Source organism: Cavia porcellus, unplaced genomic scaffold, assembly GCF_034190915.1.
Source record: "Cavia porcellus strain 051 isolate PalLab524CR breed Dunkin Hartley unplaced genomic scaffold, mCavPor4.1 scaffold_33, whole genome shotgun sequence".
Classification (NCBI taxonomy): Eukaryota; Metazoa; Chordata; class Mammalia; order Rodentia; family Caviidae; genus Cavia; species Cavia porcellus.
Genome location: NW_026947516.1, coordinates 26175523 through 26188121, shown reverse-complemented (window position 1 = coordinate 26188121; position 12599 = coordinate 26175523). Strand labels below are relative to the sequence as shown.

Genomic DNA, 12599 nt, shown 5'->3' with positions numbered 1-12599 from the left:
TACTGAGAACTTTATTACATCAACCTTTTATATAACCATATTATCATCAGTGAATTCTTAGAATTTGGGAAAGCCTGCAAATTTTTAAAGCAAAGCCTAAAAGACTTACAATTATTGAACATCTGTCTCTTTGTTCATTAGATTTTTCAATGAACATATTCTTTTGAAAAATCACAATTTAGAATTACGATTTTAAAAATCAGCATTTTAGGTTTTATATCTGTTTCATATCTTGCTATATATCTGAGCATAAAATTAAGGCTGAGGCATAATACAGTTTTCATGTGAAATACTAAATCTGATCTGAATATAAGAGATGACACAGTGCTATTCTTAATTAGAATTTATGGCTTTTAAAAAGTAAAAATGTTTTTTCATTAACAGAAGTAAAATGCAATACCTTCAAATAAATGACAGCATCAGAACCTACTCCTTCCATGGAATATAGTTTTAGATCTCCCTGAAAATATCTAGCATACAGACGAGAAATTGGCAAGCCATAGCCAAATCCAGCCTACCAAGGAAAGAAAATTAAGACAATGAGTCAGGCACAAATGTTTCATATGAAGACCATTCAGAAGATTAAAATAAATTCTTGGTTCAGGTTTAAATCAAACGAATTACTAATTCAACCTTTACAATGAGTAATGTGCTTATATACGGCAAAATCTATTTTCTTCTTGTAAAAACATTTTTTGTATGTTTGGATAATAACAGAAATATTGCAATTTTGACTAGTTTTTTTAGTATTTTAATGTAAATTTTTAGCACTTTTAAAAAGGAAATCCCAAATCAGGCAAAATTTGATCTGATGACAAAAATAAACTACATCATTTCAGATTTCCATTATCGGATTTCCTTGCTCTATGAAGTGAAAATGTCTATCAAAAGAGTTCAAATCCATCAGCATCAAGGCTGAACCATTGAAAACAATTTTGTGAGAAGCCACTTTCTATGATACTGAAAATGCGATAATATGTTGATATATTGAGTATATTTTTAGAGATAAACAATAACAAAAAAGCCTCTAGTACCTTCTTGTATCTCCATGTCACAAAAATGTGATAGTCAATGACAAGTATTTAAATAAATTTAAAAAAAAGTGCCAGATATTGGTGAGAACCATAAGGAGAACTCAGACTGAATTCAGTAATTTTTGAGGTGGTCATGGATGGGTTGGGGGAGATACTATCCCAGAAAGCCTTGATACCTCTGATTAAATTTATGAAAAGTTAGAGAAGAAGGGCAGTGAGGTAAAGCACACATAAAGTCATGGTGACATGGGCTTTAGACTCATAGATATAACGTGAAAAGCACTTTTTGTGCAACTCAACAGTTTACTTAACCTCTCTGAGCTGTTCTCTCATTCGATGTGTAATAGAAAATATACCTCAGAGCGGCCATAAGGGTTAAATGATATAGTAAGTGCGGAGTCTTGGCACAAAGCCTAACACCAAGTGAAACTAAATAAAGCGAAGAAGGTACTGCGTCTAGTAAGAGCAGCAATTTTACCAAGTAACATAGATTTCTGCCATTTTCTAACATCTCTTCTTGATATCTTCCTTAACGTTGGGCCTAAATGAAAGGGCGGGGGTAACTGACCATACCCCGTCATTTAAGGGCTCTAGCACTTGTTAAGAATGGCCAACAGTGTAAATGAGATATCCATAGTAGTCTTGAGGTAACCACAGCAAAGAAATCAGTGTGTTCCAGAAAGAGACTCAAGGAATGTGCCTCCTATGACAAACCAAGGCCCAAGCCTGCCCTCAAGTCTAACAGGGACTAATGGACAACACAGCAGTCCCTGTGGGGAAGCAGGAAAGCCCAGAGTTCTGAGAAACAGAGAAGGGGCCTCTACGTTGGATTTGGTAGGGTTCAGGAAAGGTTACCCAGAGTGTCTAAGGATCAATAGGAGTTAACTGGGTGCATAGTCATGAAAAAGAAATGCAAGTGTCAGGCCACAGAGGGGTAAAACTAAGTTGTGAGGTAAGGAAATGATGTTTTCCAGTAGTTCATATCCATGGGTCCACTTTAAAGCTGAGCACAGCTTACTAACAGGAAGGGACAGCAACAGAAGCATTTCTTCAAAGGAACACCCACAGAGTGTACTGGAAAGAACACAGACCTAGCTGGTGCCAGCCTTCTCATTAATTAGCTTGGGCAAGGCAGAAACCTCATTTCCTCCTCTCTGTGATGGGCAGTTGCTTCATATTTTAAGGTCGCTTATTTCATTTCTTTAGTTCCATAAAAAAATCTATGACCTAATTGCTACCTCAAGATACATTTTAAGACCTAGAATAGATAATCCATATGCTTTTTAAACAACTGGAGAAGGCACTCAATTTGTTTGCAGTGCCCTTTTTTTCTTTTGAGGTTTATTGAAATAGGTGCCCAAACCTGGCCACTGCAATCTCTTTCCAAAATGATCTCTCAGGAATTTTCCTGAATCTGACATAAATGACTTCCTCTTTGCATTCTGCATGCTGAGTTAACAAACTCCATCTCAAATAAATGATGTAAAGTGTTTGATTTTATTCATACAAATAAAATATAATCTTATGTGCTTATCAGTCAGGTAGGACTTTAAAATGAAACTTAATTTATACCCTGAACCATTCTGCAGACTGATAGATATGTTGCTTTGTTTAATGACAAAGGGTTCAATTGTTGTTTGTCAATTAGAAACACTCAGCAGGGGAAGAAAGTGTGGCCCTACCAGGATCTAAATGCTACCATGGTAACCAGAGGCTTTTCTCCCTGCCTTAATAGGGCTGAAGGTTATTTTCAGAGTGTGACAGAAAGGGCCCTGAAAATGCACATACCACCTATATGTTTTATGCTTACATTATTTAATATAAAAAATTAAATGTTTTCATAACTGAACATTTTAATTATATAAACAAATTTGATGTTGGAGAGTCAGAGAATCCGGGTGATTTGGGTCTCTGGTACACAGTACCAAAATGCCCAGGGCCAAGCGGTAGCTGCACATTCTGTGCAGTCCCTTTGCTCACACACTGGTAATTTCCACCCTCCCCAAGGGTGGTGCTGTGTGGTAACAATGCTCCAGTAGCAGCTTTACCTAAGCGAAAGGCTTTTTTGCTTTACTGGGGAGTAAGGCACTCAGCTCGGACTATTTCTTAGTCAAGTTAGAGAAGCAATTTAACTCCAATGGACTTACAAAGAAAGTAGGGAAGGCAAAAAAAAAAAAGGTCCCCCTCCTCCAAACCCTACAGCGAACATTCTTTGAAGCCCGACACCCTGGGAAGAGGGAAGACAGGCAGCTCCGTGGCCCTCATGTAGAGAGAGTCCCCCCCCCCCCGCCGTTAATGACCAAATGCTTACCAAAGGGGCAGCTCTTGTAGGCTCCAGGCTAGGTCTAGGAGCAGTTGAATACATGTAGTTGAACAGACGATCAATTTTGCGAAGTGGAACTCCACCACCTAGGTCACTTATCTGTAGTACACAAAATGTCAAAAAAAAAAAAAAGATACCCGTCTATAACTTAAAGTAGGAAGCAATGAAGTCATTAAAAATAAAGCACAGTCTAGAGTACTCCAAAATGAGGAAAGGCTTTGAAATCCCATTGAAATATGGTTCATATGGGAACATATAAAACAAAGAAGGCAGAGTATAGTACAGGAGGATCCAGGCATGGAGTCTTAGTCAATGAAGTTGAACTGAGGTAACTCAAGCCAAGGGCCAAAGCAGACCCATCATCTGTTACTTAATGACAGGGACACATTCTGAGAAAGGTGTCATTAAATTTCATCACTGTGGCTGGGGATTTAGCTCAGTGGCGTAAGCGCCTGCCTTGCAAGCTGGCAGTCGTGAGTTCAATCCCTGGTACCAATTAAAAAAAAAAAAAGAAAAAGACAAAAAAAGATTTCATCATTGTGCTAACATCACAGACTGTGCTTACCCAAACTAAGTTGGCTATAGTGTCACTATGCGATATAATCTTAAGGGACTGCCATCAGATATGAGCTCTGTTGATAAGTATTGTGACACACAGCTGTACTTACAAAACAAGTATGACACTCTTTGTCACCCTGGTGTAAAAAACGGAAATGTCCCCATAGATATAGTGAGAATGAGGGAGGAGGAGACAGCTCGGAAGGAAGGGACAACTGGGCTAGGGAAGAGGAGAAAAGATTATATATAGATAATATATGGATGATAGAAAATTATACTACTAATCTCTGTTGATTCATAAAAAATGGTTAGCGCTTTCATTGTTTGATTCTTTTTCATGCCTATATCTTGCAATTTGACCAACTACTTTGAAGATAATATGCAATATATTAACCATTGTTAATATCTTAAAAAAAAGACACTCAATGAATGGCAGTTTTCATACCTTGCCTCTGATTTCTTGAGGCTTAATATTATTAAATCAACTGATAATTAAAAAAATTTAAAAGGGGCTGGAGATTTAGCTCAGCGGCATAAGCACCTGCCTTGCAAGCAGGCAGTCGTGAGTTCGATCCCCGGTACCAATAAAAAGGAAAAAGACAAAAAAAAAAAAAAAAAAAACCCAACTGATAATTAAAATACACATGCAAGTAAAGCAGTTACCTTAATGGACAAATCTTCTTTACCCAAAGTAACAAGAGTTTTAACAGGAGGGCAGCCCTCTTTTCTATCTTCATATAATTCAACTGTTGCTCTCATTGAGTTCTAAAATAATGAGACCTTTTGTTAAAGCATATTGCTGACTCATAAACAACAAGTTTATTTATTTATGTGGTGCTGGGGATTGAACCCAGAGCTTCATGGTAAGCAAGCACTCTCCCACTGGGTTAGTCTCCCAATTCCAATCCTCTTTCACCTTAATCTTTTTTAAAAAATAAAAAAAGAAACAAATACAAGATTACTTATACCCTACAACTCTTCTGTGGCACAAACATTAATTGGATTTACATGGCATTTTTCTCTCTTGTATAAACGTATGCTCAGATCAAGGAAAAATGTCCTGACACTTTGTTTTTCATCTAGTTTTAGCCCTATCTAACATGCTAAATATTTATTTTTCTTTCCTTTCTTCCTCCCTTTTTTCTTTTTCTGCTTTAGGGTATTTAAATTATTCAACTCAACCAGGAAGGATGTTTTTATCACATGTAATGAGGCTGCAGAGGCTGATTTGTGCACTTTAAATCCTATTTATCAGTCTGCATTTATAGAGCACCTTTCTTCTAAAGGCAGAAAAACTGAAAAGATTCATGTTTCCCATAAAAATTAATCATCTGGCTGAAAAAGTAGAAGAAATATCATTTAAAAAATTCTGAAAAAGCCACAGCTGTTAAAGAGAAAAGTTCACAATTGAATGCCCATCTCCACTTTAAAGTGTTACATCAGTAACATTCTAATTTTTGGAAGCAAATCAGCATAACTGATTTTTCAGGTGCTCGACTTAATGTCTTACACATTGGAAGAGAAAGAATGTTAGCTTAAATGCCTTGTGTTGTGTACTACAGTGATGTAAATGCTATTTGTTACTGGGTAACAAAAGCAGTAATTTAGGCCACAGGAAGGCATGTCTAATTCATGGCCCATGGACCACATATGGCCATGGACAGTTGGCAATGAGGCCCCATAAGACAGGAAACTTCTAACATTATTATGTTTTTTTCGGGGGCGGGGAGTACCAGGGATCGAACTTATGACCTTGTGCTTGCCAGGCTGGCACTTATGCTGCTGAGATAAATTCCTGGCCCTATTATGTTATTTTTAGTGATATTTTTCATGACTCGAATGCACAGTGCTTAAGTATGGACTGTATAGGCAACAATGGACCCAGACATTGATGCACTAATTTCACAGAACAAGTTTTATGCCTATGTTGCTCTCATTTAAAAATGCTACAATAAAATATTCAAGAATAAAGGAAGTTTTGTTACTTATATGCAGTAACTACATTATATATTTTATATGTGGCACAGACAATTCTTCTTCACTCCGTGTGGCCCAAGCAGGCCAAAAGTCAGACACCCATGTTTTATTTTGTATTCTTTCTGGTCCTCCTATTCATCCATGTCTTTCCCTTTACCTCTGTCAGATTTCCTAGAGTGATTCAGACATGTAAAAGGGTTACAGGAGCTCTCAGGACTGGAACAACTATTAATGCCCCAAAATATTTAATGTTCAGAAGCACAAAAAGTGCATAAATATGCTTTTTATTTTGGTCTGGCTACTATGCATAAAGCCTTTGCTAGGTTTTAAAATTAAAGGGCATCTCTAATCTCCTAACCTAAGGGAAATCAGTATTGATTTTGTGTAAAGTCGCTAAAGTACAATTAAGTTTCAAAATCTATATGTACTAATATTCACAAAAACTATACTGTACACAGCAATTTTTCATCTCACAGTGTACAAATTATAAAACCCACAGGATATCAGAAATAGAATTTTTAAAATGGTTATGCAAAACCTTTTTCTTATGCTAATCTAATGAATCCATTATGCCCTGAATCAAAGTAATTTAAAATGAAGACTTCTTTCCATGTTTTTAAATTCCACTTACCTTGAACAACTCAAATAGCATGTGAAACAGATGTGAGGGCACATAAACTACCTGAATAGGTTTGTCTGGTGCTTTGGCTGAAAACAGAGACAAAACTGTCAATGAATAAGGACCAAGATGACAGGAGAGTCAAGAATGATGTTTGCATTCTATTTTCAAAATACGTAAATCGCAGCATTATAAAAAAGCTAATTTAGGTTCCCACCTCTCAAAGCAGGGATGAACAAAAACATATGTTTCAGAATCAAAACAAATCTGGGGTAAAATCCAGTTAGCTATGTGACCTTGGACAGATCTCTCAAGCTCTTTGAAACTTAAGTTGGGCAAAATTGGAATCTATCTATGTCCCAATATCCTGAGCATTTCATAAGGACAATAAAAGTATCACTTGGCCAGTTCCAAACCGGGAACATCCACACTACTGACTCCAGTGGTCAGCTGAGGGGATGTGAAGCCACTGGAGCACAAGGGCTGGTGAATGGACCACACCGCGCTGTTAAATTTGGTTAACATATGCTAGAGCGGAATTAAGGTCCACAAAACTTTTGCTACTAGCAGCCATCAGTGAAACCTCTGGAGACCTACAGTCTTTTCTCCGTGCATCAGGCATCTTCTGGGGAAAATCTGAGTAACACTGAACCCCATGTCAAACACTAAGAACAGCATGGCATAGAGAGGAGATGCTGAGAAATGTAGTCTTTCCCCTTCGTGACCTGAAATCACTTAAGAGATTGAAGCTACATGAACTTTCTCAAGTAGAGCACATACATACTCACTCATGCTATAATTTAAACTTACTTCCTCTAGAAAATGATTCAAAATAATATAAATTAGAGTTGCCATTTATTTGGTTCTTAGCAGTTTACAAAGAGCTTTCACACACATTATCCAATTGAATTCTTATTATAATACCTCAAGGCTCATAGGGTAGGTGGCATTATTTTCAGGTGAACAAACAGGCTTTGGAAAGGCTGACCTGCTCACGCTAATGAAAGCGACACTGAAACTAGATGCTTGGTGCAAGAGCTGTTTTGGAGGGGATCAAATCCAGAGCCCTGCTGTACCACTGACCTATATACCCAGCTCCAAAGAGCTCTTGATTCTAGATCCTGGATCTTTTGATGATCAGCTAGTCTTTTTTTAAAATCAGTACCGGGGATCAAACTCATAACCGCCTGCTTGCAAGGCAGGTGCTTATGCCACTGAGCTAAATCCCCAGCCCCCCCCCACACTTTTTTTGCTACCATAATGTCTTGTTTTCTTCTAAATAGTTGTCTATATCTTCACACACAATGAATTCATACAAAACAAAATGTTTTAAAACTGATCAAAACAGAATAATGAAGGCATTATGGGCCTTCAAAACCAGACAATAGGAAAATCAACAATGATCAGCTATTTTTAAGATGTATAATATCCCTCCATTCATGTCCAGAGGTAGCTACTTTATCACTTCTGCTGTATGCCTTTGGCTTATATTTACATTCTGTTCTGTAACTCTAATGAACTATTCTATATGTTACTTACATGTCCTTTTATTTCCTTCTTTTTTATCGGTACCAGGGATCGAACTCAGGACTGCCTGCTTGCAAGGCAGGCGCTTATGCCGCTGAGCTAAATCCCCAGCCCCCACTTACATGTCCTTTTAAGAAAAGCTGAAAACCAACAGTGTCAGTAAACTTTAACTATGTAAGTGTTGATCACTGCAGAGCAACCACAATAGTGTACCTAGAAGGATTCCCTTTCGAATCCAGTGATATCGCTTGGAGGAAAGTGCTTGTAAGCTTTTATGATGAAACGGATTCTTTCTAGATTCCCCTAATTGTTCAAAACTCTGCTTTTTCCTAGGTTGCTTCATATGTAGTTTGTGTTGTTCCTGTACAGTTTTGTATTTTCCTGGAGTTTCTAACTACCTCTTCTCTTGGACAACTAGAAAGAAACATGCTTTCCTCATGCACACCAAGATCTTCCACTCTTTGTGATTTTTTTTCAGTACTTGGGCTTGCACAGGGCATACTAAGCAAATGCTCCACCACAAAGTAACATCCCACTACATTCCAGCCCTTTAAACTCTTTTTTAAATTTTGAGACAGGGTCTCACTATGTTGCCCAGGCTGGGCTCAAACTAGCAATCTCCCTGCTGATGCATCAACCTCTGGACAAGCTGAGATTACAGTTGTGTCCACTGTGCCCAACCATTCTCCAAGACTTTTCAAATTAAAAATGATTGCTTTCCAAACACACTGCACAGCCATCATCATAGAATTGTTTTGATTGAAGTTATAGAATGTTTTCCCCTATTTCTTATATCCATTCTATACACTCTGTCAGTCAGGCAACCTACCTCAGAAAGGTATATATAAGAGATACTTTATTCCTTACACCTATGATTCAGTTGATTGGAAGTTTCAGTAGGCAAAGAATTCTGCATTTGAACTCTGTCTCTCAGAATTTGGTAACGGGGATCTTCTGGCAACAACAGCACAGCTGCTAAGTTTGATGTCACTTATGTTCATTCATGCTACTGGCATTTGCTAAGGTCTGATATATCATAGTTTTAATGTTTTGTTTAAGAGTGAAGGACTGGATTCATCATTCAAGGTGCTGATGCTCTTTTCCCCCAGGCTCTCCCCTAAGCGGGAAGGCTTAGAGCTCTGTACCTGATAAAGACTTCTGCTTTAGGACAAGCTGACAGGAAGCTGGCCTCTGATAGGCCCCCAACTCCTCAAATGAAGTAGGTTTTACTTTTGGGTAACATCACTCACACGAACAGTCTCAGTTCTTTCTAGGTTGTTTTTAAATAAGAGTAATCTTATTTGGTTGTCAGCAGGAAGACTCTGGCCACAGTCAAACTAGTCAACATCCCTCCACATTCTCCCTTAGACCACCTTTCAGCTCACTCCTACCCCATTGGCTCTGCCTTCCCATTGCAGACCTTTGCACCACCTAGCTCTGCTCCAGGGTCCTTCTAGAATAATCTTTAGCAAACTGGTTGCCAACTCTGCTACAGTCTCCTCCTCTGTGGTTTCTTTTGCTCTGTCCCATCACTCAGCATATTTGCATCTGGTTACCCTCTTTCAGGAGCTGGTATGAGTGTCCCCTCGAATTCATATACTGAAACCCCAAAGTGATGGCATTAAGAGGTAGGACCTTTGGTTAGTGGTTAGGTCGTGAGAGTAGAGACCTCATGAATGAGATGAGTGCTCTTATAAAGAGACCCCACAGAGCTCCCTGTGCCCTTCTGATATGTAGGGACACAGCAAGGAAAACCAGGAAATGGGTCCTTACCAAACACCAAATCTGCTGACACCATGATCTTGGACCTCCAGACCCACAAATGTCTTCTGTTTAACTCATTCAGTCCTAGGTATTTTTATTATAGTATCCCAATGGGACTATGACAGTGGTCCTCAGATAAACTCCCTAGTTTTCTTTGCTATTTTTCTTTGGATTTCTTTATTATTATCATTTTAAAGCAGCCAAGAAACAAGCTCGGTGCTTAGTTTATCTTGTACCAGGAGGCATGATTACTTGTATGAGCAGCCTCTGAATTCAACCTTCTCACTCCAAATCTTAAGAAAAATGAAAAGACCTGTTATAGTTTGGGATTTATTTTTTTAGTTCAAATAACATTCTCTAGGAGCCATCTAAAGGCTTGTTCAACTACTTGCACTTTTATTTGGAAATATTATAGTTTAGATTTTGTCCTTCCTTTTAAAACTATGTCAAATGTTTTCATCCATGACTCTTCCTGTATCCTGGGTCTATTGCTTGATAAATGGTGGATAAATGACTTAATAGACATTTGTTAACTTTCTAAACAACATACAAGTGGAAATAAATTTCCCATTTAAGGGTACATTTAAAAAGTCAATGAAGAAGCCAGGTGTGGTGGCACACACCTGTAATCCCATCACTTGGGAGACTGAGGCAAGAGGATTGCTGTGAGTTGGGGCCAGCCTGGACTACATTATGAGTTCAAAGCCAGGTTGAAGTATAAAGGAGACCATGTCTCAATAAAAAGCCAAATAAATAAACAAAAGTCAGTAGAAAAATGGTCTAGTTTTTATGCTCAAAACTCAAGAAATAATAAATCCTCTATGTTGTACAGCCATTGCTCCATATACCATTAGTTGAAGCAGCATTTTAATAAATATCAGTAGGATTCTACATAGGCACAAGGAACTTTATTTTCAGATAATTCTATAAGAATGAAAAAAAGCCAAAAACGAACTGGAGGCTCAGGAGAAAAATCCATTTAAAAGAAAAGATAGCAGTGCACTTAAAGGTGGCTAATCTATTTCCAAAAATAAATGAGTATTAAAAACATCATATGCACTCTAATATGTTAAAGTTTTCACAATATTTCTAACTGACCAAAGGTATAGAGAAAGGTTTTAAAAAATACAAAAGATGAAAAAGCAGCACAATTTTAGGATCTTACTAAAATAGATCTCAGGCATCATCAGGTTTTCTTTTTTTTAGCCATTTTCTTTGTACTTAAACTTAAAATTATTTTTCTTTTACCATTAAATTCTTCAATTTCCAGATCCGGAGCTATCATGTAATACTGTTCACAGAGCATCTTGGCTGTTTCATATGCATCTGCAAAGTAAGAGAAAAATTTAGCAGCTGTACTAATCACATAGGCACAAATATCTGTGAGTGGGGTGCTCACGTACATATATACGAACACACAAATATGATAAAGACAAACTTTTAAACCGATAGATTTAGAGTTAAAACTACTACTTTTTAAAAATAACTTTCTTGGCTTTAATAAATTAGAATGGACTAAAACAAAATTTCTCTTTCCTTAAAGTTTGAATAGCCACAACAATGTCAAAAATACTAAACTAATAACATGGTTAGTTCTATACCAAGTACATGTTTGTTTAACTTTTAAACATTCCTAAAAGATATTCTTCATGAAAATCTATCAACTCAAGACTATACTTCCAAACACCATGTAATCTGACTAAATTATAGCGAAAAGATATTTGTTGTAATTAAAAAATAATAATACCAACAGTCTTACCATGCACTGGTTACTTATATGAAACATCAATAAGTATTTACTGAATGAATGAGTTTCCATGAATTGCACAATTTAAGTTAATGGAAACACCACTATCACTTTTAAATGTCCGTTAAGTTCATTGACAGTAACAAGTTGGGGTTGATATTCCCTGAGGGAAAACAGTTTGCTTTTCAAAGGAAAAAAAGGGTAAGAAATCAGTTATTAGAGAAATAGCTGAAAGGGGGAATTTCAGGAAATTCAAAAGACGGGGAGCAAATTCAGAAAGTGTCTCATGACATGTTGCCTTTTTTGTCTTGAGCTGTAAATATCTTTAAAAATCAACAATAACAAAAGACTCTGAGGCCAGGATTTGTGCCTTACACTTGTTTTATAACATGCACAGAACTTGGTATAGTGCCTATGTAGATGATTAATAAATATTACTTGGTTAGATAAATTTTAAACCTTGTGGTAACTTCCTTTTAAAAATTTCATTGAAATATAATTCCAGTACCATAAAGTCCACTCCTTTGTAGTATGTAATGCAACCTAGCGGTACTTAGTGTATTTGCCAAGTTGTGTGCCCATCACCACAATCAAGTATACAATATTTTATTACTACAAAAAGAAGCTCCATACCCATTGAAAGTCATTCTCCTCTACCCAGCCCTAAGCTCCATGGAGCTATTTTGCCTCCAATAAATTTGGTATTCTAGACATTTTGTATACTGGTAAATAGAACCACATAACATAGTTTTTGTAACCAGCTTCTTTCACTTAACATTTTCCAGGGTCATACACGTTGTAGCATGAATGAGTACTTCACTGTTTTATTGCTAATAGTCCATCATATCCATAAACTATATTTCTTTATCTATTTACCAGTTAATAAGACACACGGGTTGTCTCCACTTTTGGTTATTATGAACAATGCCACTATGAATATCCATGTCAAGGTTTTTGTGTAAACATGTGTTCATTTCACTTGGGTATATACCGAGGAGTAGGAAACTGCTGGATCATACAGTAATTCTACACTTGTAGAGTCTGATGAAA

The 12599-nt window shown here is 37.1% G+C and overlaps 1 protein-coding gene across 4 annotated transcripts in view; it reads right to left on the bottom strand.

The window, feature by feature from the left end:
- Pdk3 (pyruvate dehydrogenase kinase 3) overlaps positions 1-12599 on the bottom strand; it is a 74429-nt gene that overhangs the window by 15565 nt on the left and 46265 nt on the right. For 3 of the 4 annotated variants that reach the window (XM_063242978.1, XM_063242977.1, XM_063242980.1), the window contains exons 6-10: positions 11051-11128; positions 6524-6600; positions 4579-4680; positions 3346-3456; positions 401-514 (exon numbers count right to left, since the gene is read on the bottom strand). In XM_063242978.1, the coding sequence (XP_063099048.1) occupies positions 401-514; positions 3346-3456; positions 4579-4680; positions 6524-6600; positions 11051-11128 (482 nt within the window). The remainder of the gene's footprint in view (positions 1-400; positions 515-3345; positions 3457-4578; positions 4681-6523; positions 6601-11050; positions 11129-12599) is intronic. The other variant, XM_063242979.1, reaches the window with a different exon arrangement.